At 43.6% G+C, this 21100-nt stretch overlaps 3 protein-coding genes across 3 annotated transcripts; 1 reads left to right on the top strand and 2 right to left on the bottom strand.

Annotated features, from left to right (window-relative positions):
- Positions 1-1511: 1511 nt before the first annotated feature.
- Positions 1512-4247, bottom strand: atp6v1g1 (ATPase H+ transporting V1 subunit G1). Its single transcript, XM_018744721.2, has 3 exons — positions 4044-4247; positions 2874-2974; positions 1512-2740 (listed from the first exon to the last, which is right to left on the bottom strand). The coding sequence occupies exons 1-3, from the start codon at positions 4123-4125 to the stop codon at positions 2567-2569; spliced, it is 357 nt and encodes a 118-aa protein (XP_018600237.1). The 5' UTR covers positions 4126-4247; the 3' UTR covers positions 1512-2566.
- Positions 4248-5725: 1478 nt separating this feature from the next.
- On the bottom strand, positions 5726-13796 carry anapc2 (anaphase promoting complex subunit 2). The gene is made up of 14 exons (XM_018744693.2): positions 13545-13796; positions 12320-12575; positions 11682-12006; positions 11136-11268; positions 10646-10844; positions 10214-10333; positions 9921-10038; positions 9455-9633; positions 9225-9366; positions 8470-8545; positions 8184-8387; positions 7812-7944; positions 6894-7135; positions 5726-6116 (listed from the first exon to the last, which is right to left on the bottom strand). The coding sequence occupies exons 1-14, from the start codon at positions 13596-13598 to the stop codon at positions 5904-5906; spliced, it is 2394 nt and encodes a 797-aa protein (XP_018600209.1). The 5' UTR covers positions 13599-13796; the 3' UTR covers positions 5726-5903.
- A 75-nt stretch (positions 13797-13871) lies between these two features.
- On the top strand, positions 13872-19670 carry ssna1 (Sjogren syndrome nuclear autoantigen 1). The gene is made up of 3 exons (XM_018744729.2): positions 13872-14132; positions 18051-18250; positions 19447-19670. The coding sequence occupies exons 1-3, from the start codon at positions 14078-14080 to the stop codon at positions 19543-19545; spliced, it is 354 nt and encodes a 117-aa protein (XP_018600245.1). The 5' UTR covers positions 13872-14077; the 3' UTR covers positions 19546-19670.
- Positions 19671-21100: the final 1430 nt, after the last annotated feature.

The following is a 21100-nucleotide window of genomic DNA, read 5'->3' as shown; positions in this document are numbered from 1 at the left end:
AATAAATGATATTATGACCCAGGTCCGTTTCAGCCCAAAACCTCCTTCAGCGAGTGAAGAACATGGAGAAAACAAGTAAAAATGGGTATTGAACGAACAATGTCATATTGCTGCAGGGACCTCGTGGATCAACGTGTACGAATGTTAGTTGAACACGCACCGAAATCTGTGATTTTTTTCTTCCTTTTAAAGAATTTCTATTGTGAATTATTAACTGGTGTGATGAAAATCAAAGTTGACAAAGTTGAATTGTCCTGCTTATATTTATACATTAGCAGACACTTTTTCGTTAAAGTGTCACACACACGTCTGATTATTAAAAAGTATTTAGCTGACACCTTTATCCGAGGTGCAAAGTCACACACTTGCACTAAGAATCGCCAGTTCGCCTGAAGCACGTATTTGAAGTGTGGGTGGAAACCGGAGCACGCAGACTGAATACGCAAAACCTGCACAGACTGAACGTGGATCTGAAAATCTGTGCCCGGCTGCACAGCCCAGTAACATCGAGGCACGTGGGCCACCCGCTGCGCCACCGTGCCACCTCGTGCACTGCGTCTTGTGTGGATGCTGGATCCAAGCACATGTGGTTAAAAGAAAAAAAAAAAAAAAAACAGTTGTTGCGATGACATTGGAATATCATCGATCAGTAGCAGGAAAATATAAAATGTGAGGTTTAAGTGCGGATTAAAATGTGTTATTTAATAGCCAAAAACAACGCAGTGTATAGAGCGGTAGGGGTATTCCAGCTGTAGGAACCCTTGTGCAAGCTACTTACCACTTGCGCCAGTAAAATGACCCACCTGTATAATAGGTAAATAATTGTAAGTACATTACACTGTAAGTCGCTTTGGAGAAAAACGTCTTCTAAATAAGTACATTATATGTGCATAATTGTAACAAATGTACACGATGAGATTTGTATACAATGTACAAGGATTACAGCGACCTCTAGAGGGAATAGGGGGAATACGGCGAATAGGGGCCAATAGGGAAGGAATACAGGGAATATGGCAATATGGGGAACATTGTGACTATTATGGGTGGGATATGGTGAACATTGGGAACGCAGAGTGATGTTGGGAATTTTTTACAATATGGTGAATTTGGCAAATATGGGAAAACAAGAAATATGTAATACAGGGAACATGAAGAATATGGTGAATGCAGCTATGGCAATACTCTGCACTGATAAGTGCAATTATGGGCCTGCAAATGATGAGGCCAGTTAATTCTACCCAAGATCATTGATTTAGCTCACACTTTTCTTCAAGGCAGCTTACAATCATTTACCCATTCATGTAGCTGGGCAATTTTACTTTAGGGTTGGAGATGGAATTTAAACCTGTGACTTTTGGGTCCAAAGGGAGCAGCTCTAACCACTGCACTATCAACTGCCCTTTTGGACCCAAAAACTGGAATTAACATTTACATTTCAGTTACTTATCAAATCTTAATGTAAAGAATGATAGGCATAGCCAAAGCCTGCACTACATGAATGAGGAACTGTAACCAATAAGGTATAAGGTACAGGGTATTTTTAATTACAGTTCTCATTGTTGTTATATATCTGTACAAAACCAGACAGGGGGACATAGCTGACTTTGTGGAATTTTAGAAATGTATGGAATTTTGAGCTAGCATGCACTCAAATGCTTTATGTGAGCATAGAAGTAACCACGTGACAGCATATGTATCACCACTGCAACAGGAGAGCGAGGTTCATTTTAAGTGAAGAGGATGTAGCAATGGTTTACAATAATTTATTCCAAAAACAAACCACTACATATTTATACTTTTTCTACTTTCTGGATACAGTAGTTTTCTACAGTGGAATGTCAGCTACCCATAATCCCAGACACTGAAGAGGAGTGAATGTTAGTGGAAATATGACCACATTTAAACTAGATTATAACAACAAAAGGGACTTCTCATGGTTTCCTAACAATACAGAGAAATATTGCATTAGGGAGCTACTGCAGTTCTTTTCAACAATATAACCAAAATTTCTGAATGCAAATGAAAAAACAGGACATTGCATAGCAAGACACACACATATCGGAACAACCCCCACAATAACACTCTTCACGATCCTAGACAGTTATACAAGCAGCACAGACAGAGACTCCCAATTCACTGAATAGAGGCAATGACAGATCCAACAATGTTCTTTTACCCAGATCAAAATGGTCTTCTCAGCTCAGACTGAACTTCAAATACATACGCAAACTATTTAACAGGCAAAACGTTTGCCTTTTATTAGGCACATGCCTTTCAGTAATCATACTACAGGTACCGCTACTTTCCACAATTTTTCAAACAAAAGAGGTCCCTTTTCATGATAAAAGTTCTGTCTGTTGTGGGAAAACTTAACATCAGTGCACATATTGTATTGCAAGAAATAGCATACGATGGCAAGGAAAACAGAAACAAACTTGAAAAAGCTACAGGTGACCGCGATGGATATGTGCAGATTAATAAAGCTATCAGTGTCCCTGATTCCTGTGTAATGGGAGTCTTTATTCCAGCGCTTCCAGAAGTGTCTGTTGGGAGCTACAGGCTTGATTTATCCAGCCACGCGGTAGTTGGCGTGGATCTCTGGCTTGATGTCACACACCATCTGCAACAGATTTCCCAGCACCGCCTCACGGTTCTGCTGGTAGCTCTTCTGGATGCGGCTCATCTTGTCATGGGTGTCCTTGTCCACTTCCACTGCTGAGTTACCATGGGAACCGAGGGCCTAAAGGAGAGCGAGAACACAACCCAGTCGAGGAGCGAACTTCCAAAGAGAAACTTGACAGACTGGAGTGCGAATGAATGTTAAACACACTACGCTGGCTCTAAGCGCCAGGTAATACCACCATCTGACTCACCGCAGCCTCTTTTGTCTTGAACTCCTTCTCCCTCTGCAAACGATACTGCTCGATCTCAGCCTGTGCCTCTTCCTTGGCCTGTTTCAAACGCCGGTTCTTACCTGCGAGACACAAGCTGCTGTAAGCAAAGGCCTGTTGCTGTTGAAGAGGAAAAGAAAAAGCGTCCATCATATATCCCTTTTTTTTTTTTTTATATCGGCACAACAAAAAGAGGAAGTGGGGAAACAGCATCATGTTTGCAGAAGGGAAAATGGAAGCAATCTGAAGAAGATGCTCTCTGCAGAGAACAAGATGAAAGGATGGTAAAGGGAGGGGGGTGTGTGTGTGTGTGTGTGTGTGTTTATATATATATACACTGAGTCAACATCACCACCTTACTCACAGCCTTCGACAGGAGGGGAAAATGTAGTCACCCCCCCCCGCGGAGATGCACACATCTAACAGACGACAGCTGTGACACAGTTAATACAATGAAACAGGTCGCAGTTATTTATTTATCCACAAACTTACTATCAGTGACCCAGAAATAAAACCAACGGTTGACATGTTGTGATAATTTATGATTTTTATGTGTTTTATGATATTATGATTTTTCAGCAGCTGGAATGCGGTAACAAACACGACACCACCCCCCACAGAGTGTATTTTAAAAAAATAAAAATAAAAAAAAAGTCAGGACTTACATTATGATTATAAATTGTACATGCTATGGTGATCATATTTATATTATTTTTGTGTAGGTAACTGTGCCCGAGGTCAGGAAAGACAAGGCTTCAGGGCAAACCCTCCAATATTCATTTTCCGGGCGAAAGAAGTTTTTCCCCCCCCCATCTCGAATTTAATCTTACATGATTCATATAAATTTAGCATGTAGACACGGAGGCATGATGATGATGATAATTTGCGAAACTGGAGCGAGAGACAGTTCGTCAGTTATTAGTTGTGTGTGTATAGAGATACCTAGTAGTTAACATGTAGCGCTAGTAAAGACAAGTGTAAAATACTAGCCGCGGTTGGTGATTATTAATATTAGATGTAATTATAATTGTAACACCACCGGACTCACCGTTCGTTCTGCTTTTTCAGCAGGCCTCAGGACACCCATCGGCATCGACTCACACACGTCACATCATCATGATCAAACACTTTTTTTGGTTTTTTTACACTTACGTTTACGGGCCTCCGCCACCTTCTCGGCCGCTCGCTTTTCGGCTTGCAGCAGCTGCTGGATTCCCTGGGACTGACTCGCCATGGCCGGATGAAGCGACAAATTACCGTCGTACCTCTGCAGGTCCGTACGGGCTTTAGCGGAGGTCGTTCGGCGGAGACTAACAACCGGGAGCTCGTTGTCAGCTGACTGACGCACCACGTGACATCCACTGACGTCATCACGCTGGGTAAAAGGGGCGGGGGGTGTCTAGCCACTTCTCTGCGTGTGACACGTCCTCCTTTTCTTATTTTTTCTTTCTCTAAAGCTCTACGTTTTATCATTAGTTGACCAAGCACTGAAATTAAAATGTAACACGTATACTTGAACCAACAGCCACACACTTCAAGGTGAGAGCTGGTAGCGTACTGGTTAGAATTCCTGCATTTTCGTACCCAAAGGTTGCAGGTTCAAATCCCACCTCTAGCTGTAGTGCCCTTGAGCAAGGTAATACCTCAAGTCATTAAATTACCCAGCTGTATGACATTGTAAACTGGTTTTGAGAAAAGTGTCAGCTAAATGAATAAATGTATACTTACAAACATTGTCATTTTTAACATTATCCAGTCAAGACATCCATGTGTTTATACATTTCTGTTTACTCAGTTTAATGTCTAAATCTAGTCACTACAATGTAACAAAAGATTGCATATAATCAGTATTTACAGGATGTCAAGACTGCAAGGGAATAAAATTAAAAGGGGTTTTAATGCAGGTACCACTGAATTTTAAGTCACCTACAGCCTATGAACAAAGCTTTATCTCTTACATAACATATAATGCAAGGCATAACAGCAATAATTTCAAAGAAGCAGTTAATGAAGATTTTGCCACAGCCCAGGCACCTACTGCTCCTCAGATGCAAAGATATATGCAAAGCAGAATTAAATAAGATTAGAAAAAATGAGGGGGGATGTGGTAGTGCAGTGGGTTGGACTGGGTCCTGCTCTCTGATGGGTCTGGGGGTCAAGTCCCGCTTGGGGTGCCTTGTGGCGGACTGGCATCCCGTCCTGGGTGTGTCCTCTCCCCCTCCAGCCTTATGCCCTGTGTTGCCAGGTTAAGCTCTGGCTCCCCGCGACCCCATATGGGACAAGCGGTTCAGACAGTTTGTGTGTGTATAAAAAATGAAGGCATCTGTATAACTTTTGTGCAGTGAAAATGTTTATAATTAGTCCATTGCACTGCCTGAACTTGTACTTGATTTCAGTCCCACAGTTACACTCAACGTACTTCACATTTATAACATTGGTTGGTGAAATGCAGAAACACTGGTCCAGTTATCTACTTCAGTAAGTTGGGTAGTTTAGTTAGTGCATCTTCTGGTGCAGAAAAACATAGTTTTAATACTCCAGGCTACCCTTGCCATTGCTACGATGCACTATTGGACAAAGAAAAAAATAGGAGGAAATGTTCTAATATATTCCTTATATAAGCCCACTTTATACATGCTTTGTGTTGTCAGTGTACCATGGCACAGTGTAAAGGAAACGCAGGATAATTCCTGAAGACCAAATAAAAAGGCTTTTCTGTTAACAAGGATGATGAAGCCATAAATGAGTGCCATATAAAACAAACCTCACATCTTGGCCAACTGTGCAACATCCACATTCTCAAGTAAAAATTTGCTGATTTCTTTCAGTCCTAATTTCTGCTTAAACATTTATTTATTTCCTTCAAAATCCCTTTCTCTGTACCTTATGTCTGTTACGATCCCAGCAGAATGCAAACATACCAAATGCTAATTCCAGATGAATACAAAAAATTTTGATTGACATTCTTTCTATTTCTGACCACAAACCTCCCACCTTACTATCTTTCCTCCCTCAGTGTGATGACTTTGGTAGCCTATAGACACCCCCAGACACAATGAGCTGGTGATCTCGCACTTTTTTCTGCAGAAAGGCCTGTAGCTCATTGACGTCCATTTCAGTCACCACAGGCCCTGTGGCTACAAACATGCGCAGCATGGAGTGGATCCGCTCCAGAGTCATGGTTTCCAGGTTGGTTAGCATGGCCTGGATGTAAGCCCAGAAGAGCTGTGAAAGGCCAGAGACAGAATGCACCACAATCACACAGGGAAGGATGAGCAGGGACAAGCTTCAATTTGTATTAGTTCAGATCCCACTAAAACTAATATTTGACTTGAGAACATATTAAAACGCTGTAATGAGTCACCACTACAGAGTGAAGAAGAATTGCTGTATTTCGAGTAGCGCTGCTGTCTCACAGTGCCTGGGTGGTGCGAGAGGACATGGGTTCGATCCCTGCTCAGTCTGTGTGGAGTTTGCATGTTCTCCCTGTGTCTGCGTGGGTTTCCTCCGGATGCTCCGGTTTCCTCCCACAATCCAAAGACTTGCTTTTCAGGTTCACCCATAGTATGTGAGCGACAGAGAGAGTGTGTTCCACTCATGTATGGATGAGTGACCCAGTGTAAGTAGTGTATCTATCAGTGTAAGTAACCTTGGTGAATAAGGTGTGTGGCATGACAACACTACATAGAGTTCATTGGAAGTCGCTTTGGAGAAAAGCATCTAAATAAATAAATGTAAAATGTAATTAGCAAGAAAAAAATAGATATACACCTCTCATTAATGGAATTTCAGTTCTTAATGCTCAAATACTGATGTTCAACACAGATTCAATTTATTTCTACAGAGTGCTTTTCTCAGCAGCCTGAGGCATAGCGCTAAACAACAGATGTACTGGTGACATCACTGGCTATACAAGATGCTCAGGTGATCAATGTGCATCAACAACATGCTGAGAAGTAGTAGATACGTCCGTGATCGTGTGTTACTAGAAGTGACTCGTACCTGGAGCTTCTCCTCTCTCTGCTCTGATTGTGTGGTGGTGTTCGAGTCGCCCTCCTCATCGCTGTCGATCAGCAGCACGCTCCTCTCAGGTCGCTCTCTCGAGGCACAAGTCTCGACAACGGTGTACCGACCCCCTGCCTCTTCCCGCAACACCCCTTGCTGCTGCCATAGGGTCAGTTTTCTGCGCACCATTTCCTGGGGCACACCAAGCACTGTGCTGAGCTCCTCCAGGGACCAGGAGCCTGTCAAAGCAGAGAGAGACGTGGTGTCTAGGTCAGTCTTACGACACCACTGGCTCGGAATGGTCTCTAAAACTGAGGGACGGCCATTCTACATGTTGGCACAAACATGTACAACGGAAACCCAAAATTTATCGACAACACAAAACAAACACTCCTTGATTGCGTCACATGAAACAAACTGGCTTCAATCTGTCACTTTGGTGACATTTTGCATCAAAGCCACACCCAGTTTTTAAATAATCTATAATAGCGTACCCTCACCTTCACATATCTTTGTGTAATATTCTGTTTACACCCAACAGATGTTGTGTATTTCAAAATGTTATCTCTGATGATCTGCAAATGTCCACAAAAACTTGGTTCAGAACCACTGCAGTCTTCACAATCATATTAAAAATAACGCCTAGCCGCCACAAGGGGATGCCAGTGCCACAAAAAAAATGACAAGTTGTCCACATAACCCTGACCAATAAAGCATGACAAGAGCCATCACTGTTCAGACTGAAACCCAAAAGCAGAATCAAATCACATTCCTAGTAGGATGTGGAAACCAAAAAAAGGGGAACAAATACTGTCACAGCAAGACAGAAAGGGCATAAAGCAGAGGCAGAGGAAGGAAAACTAAGAGAAACGAGGCATGAGGACTGGGACAGGGGAAAGAGGCCAACCAACTCACTCTTGTCCTGAAAGTGTAGGATGATGGCCGCATGGATGGGCGACACAGACAGATTTGTTAGGGTGCGGTCCTCCAGTTCTATGTCCAGCGTGACTGATCCGAGATGAGGCTTCCAGCTGAGGGTCCGCATGGCCTTGAGGGGGTAAGGCAAAGCACATTAACATATAGAGATGCTAACACCGCAGTGGAACTTCAGTTTGATCCAGTAAGTTAGAAAACTATGAAATATGGAAGGTTGTAATTCACTTTGAACAAAAGCCTTGGAACATGATGAAACAATTATTTTTCCATTTCCATGCATTTTCCTGGCTTCACTCTCTGCCCTCTAAATAAAAATCCTGACCCCAGTCTCCTGTTTGCACCCATGCCTGCCTTCAGTTTCTCGTAGCGGTGAGTGTACACTTCCATGGCTTTTGAGGCCAGTGGGGGGAGTTCCAGTTTCTCCTCCTTCAGCGTGGGCCAGAACTCGGAGGAGAGGATCATGGCTGACAGGGCCAAGGGTGGCTGCTCCTCCTCTGGGAGGCGTGACTCCTCCTCACGGATGTTGGCATTGATCCTCCTTGAGTCTGCCACATCCTAAATGGGCGAGGGTGACAGATGATTAGCTGCCAGTAAACACTTGTGTCAGGGGTTTAGGGGTGATGGAGGGATATCTTACCTTCAGCATGACCTCGCAGTAGTGCATGTGTGACTCGCCAAACCTGAGCTTCAGCAGCTCCACATTACGGATCTCCCTGGCAACAGGAGCACAGAGACGAGGCTAAAAAAAACAGGCAACGTGTGCCACATTTTCTACTCAGCACATTCAAAAAACCTGCAATTACAACAAAAACAATCATTTGCACAGAGCGAAAGCTCTGGTGTTGTGATACACTGTGAAAACTAAACTGAGATCTAGCAACTGATGTTGTCAAGATTGAATAATTATTAGTTGAGCTGATGCTCTGCTTTAAGGCGATTTACAGTATCATGCTACTTACAATGATTTACCCATTTATACAGCCGATTCATGTGCAATTTTTACTTTTACTCAGCTCATGGTAAGTACCTTACTCAAGGGTACTACAGCAAGAGTTGGAATTCAAACACAGGACCACTTTGCCACCTCCTGACCACTGAGCGCAATAGGGTAAATACTTTAAATTGCATGTAAAGACTGCATGCAGAAAATGTGGGAAGTTCTAAAGTGCATGTAGGCTTTCTAATATTTGACTTTAGCCTGACAAGAACATGAACAAAGTTCTTGAATGAAATGAGAATGAAAATCAAAACAGGAGCACATAAACATGTCACAAGACTATAGAGGAACCAAAATCTTCATCATATTGGCTATTTTGTGTGAGTATTGATATTGTTTCGAGTAAATAAAGCATGAGAATTTAAGACCAGGGTGAGTACAAAACTGAAAAATACCTGGCTGTGTTGTAGTTCAGCTGATGGAGAAGCCGGTCTGCCAGAACGGTCCGGTATTCATCTATAAAGATCTCTTTACTGCCATAGATGCTGACAAGGAGACTGATGATGTCAGACGAGCGGCGCTTTGAGCCTGTTTTGTCTTAAGGGAGAGGGAATGACAGGCTGGGTGGAGCTAGTGTGGCATGACCTGACAGGATCAGGTGTATCGAACCAACCCCATTGCTCACCTGTGATAGCATCTGTCGGGTCAGGGGTCCACTCCTCGGGGTCACTCCCTTCGTCCTCGCTGTCCTGCGTCTCCAGGGTGACGGGATCGGTGCGGGAGAGCTCGTTAGCAAGGTCGCTGCACCCTTCTGTGTCCCCTGTAAGGCTCGCCACAATTTGGCGCACAGTGTCCTCCCGTGTCCTGCCGATGGTACGGGGACACAACAATATGAAATGGGAAGAAGGTGGGGGGCAAATCTGCTGACACTCACCACCAGGTCAGACTACATTTTTCCTAAAGCAGGCCAGCAAAATAACATACTGACCAAGACACAGGCATGCCTGGACTGGAATGGCACTGCAGCTATAGTACCCTTGAACCAGGTATTTACTTTGAATTAAAGTAACAATTACCCAGCTGTATAAGTGTATAAATAATTGTAAATTGAGGCCCACCCACGATCAGTGAATGGATGCTAAAAAGCGTACCTGAGGTACTTGCGGATTGGCTGACACGCCACCTGCAAGATGACCATCGAAGGGTCAAGCTCCCGCAGGGCCTTGATGGCTGAGATGTACACAGTGATGATGTCAGATGTGTGCACCCCTGCCGCAGAAAGTGGGACAAAGAGAGCCAAAGTTAGATGCTCCACTACAATCATTTCCCATATCACTGTCACAGTCCTGAAGGTTCCACTGCCTTTTATGAACTACACATCCGAGCAGTTAGTTACGTATACTTGTGCTCTGCTGCTGCTGTTCCTTGATCCTCACTTACAGACCTGGGTGAAGGAGACGCGTCTCGAAGGCGGATTTCAAAGAGGTAAGCAACTGCTGTCTCTGATTGGTTCGTTCTAAACAGAACTTTAGATCTTCAATGGCGGGCTTGGATTCAGGGAAATCTGTTGGAGACACACTACAATTACAAAAATGGAAAGGGGGGAAAAAAAAACATCTGTACTGAATGAACTCACGAACCGGTAAGTACTGTCTATATGTGCCAACATAATATGAGCACACACGCACATACACAAGCAGAGTGGATTCAGTATTCTACCCCTCTTTTCAACAGTTTTGTTTGCTGTGCAGCAATCAATCTGCTGCACAACAGAGTATTAGTTCAAAGGTGAGATCCAAAGTCAGACTTCATTCACTGAGTTTGGACTTTTCTCCACTGCTTCCGGAGGATGGAGCCTTATCTTATGTCCGCTCACCACGGATGATGCTGAAGAGCTCCTCGATCCGCATGTTGACATAGATCCTGCAGAAGAACTGGTGCATGTGGCATCTCCAGCGTTGCAGGACCGTGTTGCCTGGCTGGCCTGTTGGACTGCCTAATGCAGCTCTGACACTTGAACCTCCTGCCTCACTCACAAATACCCTGCTCAGCCAGCCCAGCACATGTTCCAACCACTGGAGGGGCCAAAAACGCAGATAAAAGCATGAGCACAACTCTTTTTTCCCTCTCAAAATACTGAAGCTCATTTATCTGTATGAAATGAATTTTGGTCTGAGAGGAGGGGGTGTTGGGATGGACGCAAAATGTTGACACACTGTCCTTATTTCACTTCTGTTTTCTTTTCTATTACAAACGTAATGTACTGGCACACAAACTCCATTTCACACAAGGAATGGTGGGGGTTTATATCACAATGTGATAATATTCTCATAACGTAACACGGGTCTGCAGAAAACTTCTTATACCTCCTGGAAGTCAGACAGGAAGGAATTCTCGTACTCTCCCCTGCAGCGCTGCTCCATCCTCTGCTCGATGAGCCGGTGGAGGATATTAGTGACTGCCTCTGAGCTCACTCTCTCCAGGAGTTGCAGTCTGGAGCTGAGGGAAGGAAGGATCACTCCGCATCAGGAGATCACACATACAGTGCAGATAGTCAACATACAGACACATAAGGAAACGGTCAAAAGCAGGACAGAAAAATGTCACTGCAGGATGAAGGAGATACAGCAGAGGACAAGTGGAAGACAGACCAATTGGCAAAGAGTAACAGCCATTACCAAGACAGATTTTATCTACTATGTATAAACTGGGCAAACTAAAGTATATGAACTCATTTTAGGATAGGTTTGTACTAGTCAAACAATGTAATAAGGCAAACTTGACAGTTAAAATTTTACTGTCTTTCAGATCTGAAAGAATGCTTTCTGCTTACCTACATAGATACAGATTGCCTGAGAAATACTTTACAATGATCATAAAGCACTCAGCACAGGTACATACAGAACACTTACAGTATGTGGCTTAGCTCCTCCAGCTGTTCCAGGGCCTCCTGACACCAGCATTCTTCCACTGGCACAGCACACCCTGAACAGAGGCCTCCATCTGAGGGGTGGGCTCTCTCCTCGGTCTCCCCTTCTGTTTCACCCTCCCGGCTCATGTGCACAGCAAACGTGCGGCTGTAAAATTCCAACACTCGATCCTGAAGCACAGCTGGAGGTGAGAAGAGCAGGACTGCACGGATGACGGACAGGGCCCTCTCCCGGAGGCCACGAGACCCGGGGCCACTCAGTCCCCCCCGGCCTTCTTCCTGCCAAGTCCCCAGTCGCTCCAGCCCTCCTGTGTACAGCATTCGTGGCAGAGTAGATTTTCATGCAGGTAAAGTTCAATTACATACACAGAAGCACAACTGTGACTGCTTACAGTGCAGAGAAGTGCTCCTCTGAGTCTCAGCTCCTTTTTTAATTTAATTCTCCTAACTAAAGATCTCATGCAAAGAAAAACATTCCAACGAGCAAAGCAGTAAAATTCAAATAATAACCAAAAAAATGCCTCGGACTAACATGAAAAGAGGTAATTCCACACACCGCTTGACCACATCTATAATGTGTGCATTGCAGTGCGAGATACAAGTGACAGACCCATGCAGTACCTAGGAAAGGCTCCAGCCGGACCAGGAGGGTTCGAAATGCCCTGAGGAGCACCCTAGCCCGGTCCCTCTCCTCCACCTCATTCTCCGGCTGCTCCAAACCTGCCCAGAATTCGGGGGCCACGGCAGCAGTCAGTCGCACCTGCATGGTCTCCAGGAGCCAGCCCTCCACACACTGTGCTAGGCTGTGACCCGAGAGCAGGTCCAGCGCCTCTGAGAGAGCCTCCTCTGAAAGAGTGCAGGAGGACATCGGGGACATCTGGAGACAAGAGTTTGAGGAAACCTGTTGTTACCTACGTGATGCAGGACAATGTGCAGTATCTGCAGGACGGAAGGTGAGGTTTCCGTGTACCTTTATTCATTTAGCTTACACTTACAATATTAACCTACCTACAGTTATTTGCTAATTTAGCTGGGTAATTTTACTGGAGCAGTTCTGAGGACAAGTACCTTGCTCAAGGGTACCACAGCCTGAGGTAAGATTCGAGCCTGCAACCACTACCTCACCAGCTGTCCCTATGATTTTTTTTTTTTTTCCCTTTTTCTGAACCGCTTGTCCCATACAGGGTCGCGGGGAACCGGAGCCTACCTGGCAACACAGGGCGTAAGGCTGGAGGGGGAGGGGACACACCCAGGATGGGACGCCAGTTCATCACAAGGCACCACAAGCGGGACTCGAACCCCAGACCCACCAGAGAGCAGGACCCGGTCCAACCCACTGAGCCACCTGTCCCTATGATGTCTCACAAAATGTACTGATGCACCGTTGTGCTTTTCAGCAAGGTTCTTCGCATGGGTTTAAGTGCGTAAGTAGACACAAAGTGTGAAGAAATGCTGAAAGCTGTAGGCAATAAAGAAAAAGTTATGGTAAACAACCACAAATAGTAACGTACATATTTTGTATTTTCATGTTGTTTTTAAACCCAATAAGGCAATACATATACTATGATATACTCAGTGCAAACATCAAATGTTCATCATGACACGAGTTAAAAGTTAAAACAAGTTATTAAACTCATCCTAAAAATGTGATCTTCCAAGTCCACCTCCTCTCTCTCTCTGTCAAACAGACTAGTGACAGCAGTCACTCACTGAGGCTCAGTGTCAGGTCAAAATTTATAAATTATTCAATAGACGACCGATTATGTAGTGGAAAAATGATAACTGCAGTGGCCCTTAGCTGTTTAACGCCCTGAAGTCGAGTCAGTGAGCAAAACTAAATTCGCACCAGCGCCGACGTGACAGAATCCCAAGCTGCAGGAAGCGAGTCCATCATCATCATGTCTAACACAACAGAACCGCGCAGAAAAACCTCCGTAGGTGAAGGTATCAGCTGCAAAAGCGTGCTAATCCGATGCTGGAAACGGCCATAAGATACAGCCTAAAAACCGAATTCATTTAAAAAAAATAAAAAAAGCGCGTCTGCTAAACGAATACAAACTCGCATTCAAAACCCAGCCAAATGCAATGGCGCGTATTCTTCGATAGTGGCGCGGTATGATGACGCCTGCGCGTAAACTTGTCGCTAGATTATGACGTGTGCCACATTAGTTATCCTAGTTACCGGGGGTCGAGCTAAGCGGGAGGCGCGTAATCGCCGTTTGTTGGACGTCGTCGAAATGCTGCTTCTTTGCCTTTCCTGACGGGGAACGTGGATTGTTAGACAAAGTTTACAGTGTTTGTGTAGGAATTTAGGTGTCTTCGTCGTAGAGTCTTCGAGAGCTCGGGGTAGAGAACGCTGCGCGGTTTTGGTCCCTCGGCATGATGAGCAAGCAAGGCGCCGCTCTTCAGACCTACAACAACGAGCTCGTCAAGTGTGAGTGACTTCGGGAACCTTCGCTTCAGTGTTTGCTTATGAGCTACTCTCCCGGTCTCCCCAACTCCGAGCTACTAGTGTGGTGTTTTAAATGAACCAGTAGTCAATTATAATATTAGTCTGTATCCCAGAAGTAGTCTGAATTCCACAGACAGAGGATTTATATTTATATATATATATATATAGTGCAACTGAAGATTATTTTCGAACTAAGTAACTTATTCTTACTAAAGCTAAACAACAATGGCCAGCTGCAAAGACTAGCTAGACGTGTGACATGATTTCGTTACTTTAACTTTGCGAGTAAAAAGAAGGTGAATTAATTTTGTAGTAGTGAATACAAATTTGTGTTGTTGGGGGGGTCTCGGCTCTGAAAACTTAGTTTTGGTATTAATCCAGTAATTAATCTGGTAGTTAATTTCTGGTGGCTACTAGGTGTGTGTGTGTGTGTGTGTGTTAATCTGAGGTGGTGAATTGCTGTGATCTGATTAACTCCACAAGACTGGGCAGCTCTATTTATAGTGTTGGGCTCCTGATTTTTTGTGCCCTGACTGACTGTTCAACTTGTATATACATTAATGATGCTTTTCTCAAAGTGACTTCCAATGAACACCAGTGTTATCAGCCCACACCTTATTTACTCAAGGTGACTAACACTGTTAGATACACAATTTACAGTTGGTCACTGATCCATACACCAATGAATGAAACATCCCCCCGTTTGTTATGCTCTCTCACACACACACTATGGATGATTTTTAGAGTCACCGCTCCACCTGAACAGCATTTCTTTCAGCCATGGGAGGAAGCCCACACAGACACGGGGAGAACATGCAAACTCTTCTGAGACCGAGCGGGGATCGAACCCACATCGTTTCGCACCGCCCAGGCGCTGTGAGACAGCAGTGCTACTTGCTGTGTTGCCCCGTCCCTGTACTGTCAACGTGCTGCTCATTAGGAAGGGCCTTCCAGTAAAAATTAAATTTTGCCATCTTCAGATGGCTTGCTGTGCCCAAGTGACTGGTGAAAGACTGCTTTTTACATGTTTTCCTTAGGTTATTATTTATTTTATCATACATGTTTTTTTCGAAAAACAACTTAGTTTTGTGTAGTGATTTACTTCAATTCAGGTGAGTACCTTTCTCAAGGCTGTTACAGCAGTATTGAAACCTGGATTTCTCAACAGCAAGGTGGCTGCGCTAACAACTCTGCCATCTTCTGTGCCCTGATCAGTTTTATATCTTATAACAAGGAAACGGCGGACCAACAGAGGGGAAGAGGAGCCCAGTGTTAATGTTCTGTCTAAATATCCTCTTAAACTATGGTCTTTTGGACTAGTTGGTGGTTCATGGATGGATTCAGGTGGTCTGCAAAGTGTGGGCTTATACTGAGAATAGCACTAAATAAAATGTTAAAATATTACTATATTATTACTACAAATGATTTAATTGTGTGTAAAGTTTATCAAGTTTTCATGAAATCAGTTGCTGTGTTTTCTTTCTTTATGGACATTTTCCTAGTTCATCTCCTTAAATTTCTTCAGACTTTTAAAGGTCTGCATGACTTAGAAAAGAACCTCCGGCCTAAAGAATGTCCAAAGTCAATAAACAAAGAGTTGAGTCTGCCTCCTCATTATCTGTGTGTTTTGGGGAGTACATGGGATCCTGGTCTACTTTGTCTATTCAGCAACATGGTTGACTAGTATGTTTTAGGAACGTTTGCTAGGTTAAAGTTGTCTTGTGCGGTTGAACTTGAGCTGTTAAACTATAAGTCATATATTTAAAGGTCTAGAGTGAGCTTGTTGCCCCTCATCCTACTTGATGTTCGAGGACACGTTGGCGTTGTATTACGCTTTAAATTGAGAGTATATTGTCAAGAATATTCTGATTTTGACAATACTTAGTTCATGCTAAGATTGAAATTGGTGAAGATTTTCCTAACACAACTACAGATTTCAGTACATGGACCTCACATCAAATACTGTCACAGATGTGCATGATGTTAGGGGGACAAGTGGTGGTTCGTTGTTTTACACTCAAAGGACCTGGGCTTGATTCCCTGCTGTAGTATCCTTGTGCAAAGTGCTTCAAGGTACCCTGCACTGGTAAAAAAAAAAAAAAAAATAATAATAATAATAAAAAAAATACCTAGATGTATAAATGGATATACATCCTTGTAAGTAGCTTAACGCTGTAAAGTTATTTTGGAGAAAAGTGGCAGCCAAATACACAAATTAATCTTTTGAGCATCAGTAACCTCTGACAGTCAATTAAAACACCTGTCACCAGATATCGGAGTTAATGGTCCTATAAGAAGGTAGCTGATGATGAACTGAGTTCACCCACTTCAGCACATTGAAGGACTGTATACCGTCTTTCGATGTTTCCTTTTCAGTAGCTGTTCATTTGCTGCAGGTGTCACCTTTTGATCAAGGAACTTTTTTTTTCCTTTTTGTCATTTAACACTTTGACAACCCAATTTCAAAGCTCCTCAGTTTGAGACTATTTCTAGTTATATATTTATATCCTGTCATTCCTAGCAGCAGTGTAAACAAAAATGCCACTTCATTGGTGAAAATATCTTGGATGAATTTTGGGAGATGTATTTTGTTTTGCCCTCCAGTTCCTGTGCTGTGGCTTTATATGTGCCTCATTTTGCAGAGTTTGCATATTCTCCGTGTTCACATGGGTTTCCGTCAGGTGCACCGGTTTCCTCTCACAGTCCAAAGAGGTGTTTCAAACGAATAGGTGACACAAACTACCTTAAATTAATGTATCTGTGAGTGATGGAGTGTTACTGCCCTCCGATGGACTGATGTCCAGTCCAGGGTGCACCAATACATGTAGTGGACCCCACAGTTCTGCCAGTCTGTAGCTCTATAACACTTTTTAGTAACCTCAGACTACTGTAAAGTTTAATTTTTAGCCATTTTAAATTTCCACAATTCAATTTCAGTTGTTCAAATCACCTCATAACCATCTGCAGCATTTGTCATCTTATAATTACCAATACTCAGGAACACGAGACACAAAGTGTAAATGTTGTGGAAGTAATCTCACTTCTGTTTGGATTTCAGCTAATGGCTGGATACAGAAACGCAGGTCACTTGTTTCATTCGTAACACAAAGAGTCAGTGTGAATTTATATTTCATGTGTTTTTGTTCATCGGAACCTGCAGATCCAAGACCGGTATTGTGCGGACTTGTAGGTTCCTCTTGCTCGTGCCGAGGATAGTGCCAACACCTCATGCAGACACACTATGGCTGCGGTGTTTCCATCCAGCTTGGTGGGGGAGTGTGGACCCAAAGGAAAACCTTCATTAAATAAGTTTAAATCAAGATGAGGCCTTCAGCTCAGTTATAGTTTTAATTTGCTGCCATCTCCTACCTGTGTGCTCCAGGCACTGATGGGTGTTTAACCAAGATGAAAGCAAAAATGTGAAATAGCTGGGAGATGAAGTGTAATGAAGGTACTGAGAAGCTGCACATCAGATACTGTGCTGGAAGAAAGGATCTCAGGTGTCCAGTGGGTTTCCACTCATTTTAGTCTGTAGATGAGACTGGACCCTGGACAAAGACCTCTGATGTTTTTTTGGGTGCCATTACTGTGTGTTAAGCCTTCTGCATACAGATGCCTTCAGAAGATATCACACATAGGAGTGAACCAAATCAGCTGGGTCTCACACAGGACCACTCGCACTGCCTTGCAGTCTCATTCTCCCACACTCACACGCTTCCACTGCTACACACACTTGCTCTGGCTCGTTCTCTCTCTCTCACACACTCTCACCTGCTGTCTCACAATCTCTTTCTAACACCCTCACCTGCTGTCACTTCTCTCTCGCACGTACTCCATGCCACATTTTGTTTATTACACGCAGTTCCCTGATTCATAACTGTCCTGCCCCCGTCTCTGCAGGCATTGAGGAGCTGTGCTCTAAACGGGACGAGGTGAACCGGCAGGTCCAACAGGAGGAGGAGGAGAAGGCCAGACTGCAGCATGACATCCGCATCCTGACTGAAAAGCTGAGCCGGGTCAACGAGAGTCTGGCCCGGCGCCTGGCCTCCCGTGCCGAACTTGACCGCACCATCGCAGAGACTGAAGCCGCCTACATGAAGGTTAGAGTCTGGCTGTAGCCAAGCAGTCGCATTCTAAACAACTTCTTTGTGTTGCACTCCAGCTTCACCGATCAGTACAACACTACTGGAACTGATAAAGCTACAAGAAATAACTGTCAAACTTGATAACATAATGAGCGGATAGGAGGTGGTAAGTAATGGTAATTGGAAACACACTAATCTGTGTTGGGTAGTCGACCGTGATGTTTTGTGGAAATCAGAAAGCCCATGGGGAGAAAAGGAGACAGCAGACAAACTCTTCATTCTTGTTAAAGAAAACAGTCGTGACTGGTAATACGCAGAAGGGGAGGCGAAGGTTGCATGTTAAGATTAGCGACAAGCCCCCCCCCCCCAACTTTTGGAGAAATAATGTCTAAATGCCATATGAGTGGGTAAAATTGTCAGGAATTTTTTTGTAAATATGTAGGTCAATGTGTCCACCAGCCCAACATTTCATGTAATATGAACCATAAAAAAAGTGCACATGAGTACATAGTGTATCTACCATACATTCTATAAATCTTATTGAATTACATGACAGACACAGTGTGGCTTAGCAGGTAATGGACAGTGGCGGACCTGCTGTCATCAGTCAAAACTGCTGGGGCCTGAGTGCTGATGTTTGGCTGCCTCTGTCATCCTCAGTGGCAACAGTCACTCTTTAATATTTACATCTATTTGAATTCAAGTGCTAGAGAAGAGGAGGAACATTTCTGGTGAATGTGGGGCATTTTGACAGAGGCAGACAAACCCGAAATGAAGAACAAGCCCGTTTCATTCATATAGTGAGGTTTCAGTTCTTAAGAAATATGTTAAAACATTAACACAAAATAAGTTGAAATTTGAAGCAGCATTAGTGAAGTGCATTAATTTTCTGTGTCTACTTGAAAAGTTTTCTTGGACTTTTGAAAAGACTGTCTTGCAAGAAAAGTATCCTATATCCATCAGTGTATCACAAATGGTGTAATCCTTTGCTAAAGCAACTCATGTAACTAGTACTGATGATTTGTATAATCCAATTTTCAGTTTAGACATTTAACATGGTTTTTCACTTTCTTTTGTGTATCTTGAAGTCGTTCACAATGATTGTGGTATTTGTCCAAAAAAAGGTGGGATACCCCTGATGTAGGCTGAACTAGAACACTGCACAACTTTGTTGGTCTCTACCATTTACAAGAATGTTTCACTTGTTTCAGATCCTGGAGAGCTCTCAGGCCCTACTCAGCGTACTCAAGAAGGAGACAGGCAACCTTGCCAGGGCCACCGACCCCCGAGGGGTCCACAAGGACCACTAGGCCCCCCTTCCTTATGTCCATGGACCCCCCCCCCCCAGCCTGTGTTACACCTTTCTTCCTCCCACCTGAGTGAAATGGATTGTCCATATCAGAAAATGTATATATGTCTCACCTATGTGTACTGTTCAAGCTTTATTCAAATCTTTTTATACATAGAAATATTTTAATAAACTTATTCAGTATCAAAACTTTCAGCTGATCCATCCACCCCAGCTGGAACTCTTTCGGCTGCTTGGGAGTAATACATATGAACTGCCGATCTGCAGTCAACATCTGTTTCTATCCTGATCCAACAGCTCCATAAATTTTTTTTTTTTTTACACATCCGTCATGATGAGCTATATGCTGTATTATCTGACAAGCTTCTAGGCAGCTACTTGAAGTTTTTCCTCCATTTTCTCCAGCACACATTCAATGGTGTCTGTTTAAAGCTCTCTGGTGAAATGCACTTTTGTTTACCTCGGGTTGCGTGGAGACCAGCATTTCTCTCTCTCTCCCCCCCCATTAACCACTGTTACCAGTGGCCAGACATCTTCGAAACTAAGTTCCTGAAAAGCCATTCCTGGATTACTACTGGCACAGTAATTTAGTCACACTTTTGCATATATTGTGCAAATGCCTCCAACTTGTCTAAGGAAGTTCTCTGTTGCCCTGGAGAAAGCAGCCTGATTAATAAATGATATCTCAGACAGGAACGACATCAAAGTAGCGGGGCTGCACATTTCTGTCCCAGTGGGACGGCTGAATTACAAAAGACTGCTTCTAGAGAAGAGCGCAGGATGCTCATCCGTCAGGCTTGAAGTGGTCCCACTGACAGTGTGCAAGATACCAAGCGTCATTTGCCCCTTACTCCCCCATCTCTAGGAAAAACACATTTAAATTCTAGAATTCATCTATTTATTTCCTTTTTTCCTGAAATCTTTTACAAGTATAAATTATTGAATTAGTACATTTATCAGATACTGACAATAGACAATACAGTAAAAAATGCCATCTGAAAAAGGTTTACATATGTAAAGACAACATGGTAAAGCAGGGGATGAAAGCATGAGGAAGGATGAAGGAACCGTCGTTTTCTATGGTTAAACTGAGCCAATCAGGTGTGTTAACCCTAATGACTGAACCCTCATACCAAAAGCCTTGGCTGTCTAACGGCTGGATTGGAACCTGGATTTCAAAGATGGGACTTACTTCATTACGCCCCTTGGGATGAATCCTTTTGAGAAAGCCATTAACACAGTGAAGGACTGACAGTCTAGTAATTGACACTGACTTGACATGCCAGACATTTGGCCAGTGCTGGGTTGGCTCTACTTTACTTAAGCTCCAGCCGCTGTCATGAAGCTCAGCAGTGATTGGTGCTTCAGAGAGCATGTCAAATACCCCTTTTGCACATGACCGCTCTTGCAACAGATCAATAGAGGACAGCTCAGACACAGCTGCTGGAGGACTCACCAGTCTCAAGGGACAAGACAAAGGATGAAGGCTTTTGCCAGAGGTGCCATTTTCCTCCAGATAGCTTCTTTTTCCCGACTGCCTCCTATGACTCACGATG

The sequence above is a fragment of the Scleropages formosus genome, chromosome 6, assembly GCF_900964775.1.
Source record: "Scleropages formosus chromosome 6, fSclFor1.1, whole genome shotgun sequence".
Lineage (NCBI taxonomy): Eukaryota > Metazoa > Chordata > Actinopteri > Osteoglossiformes > Osteoglossidae > Scleropages > Scleropages formosus.
Note: the sequence above shows the minus strand (reverse complement) of the source record. Positions and strands in the feature narration are given on the sequence as shown.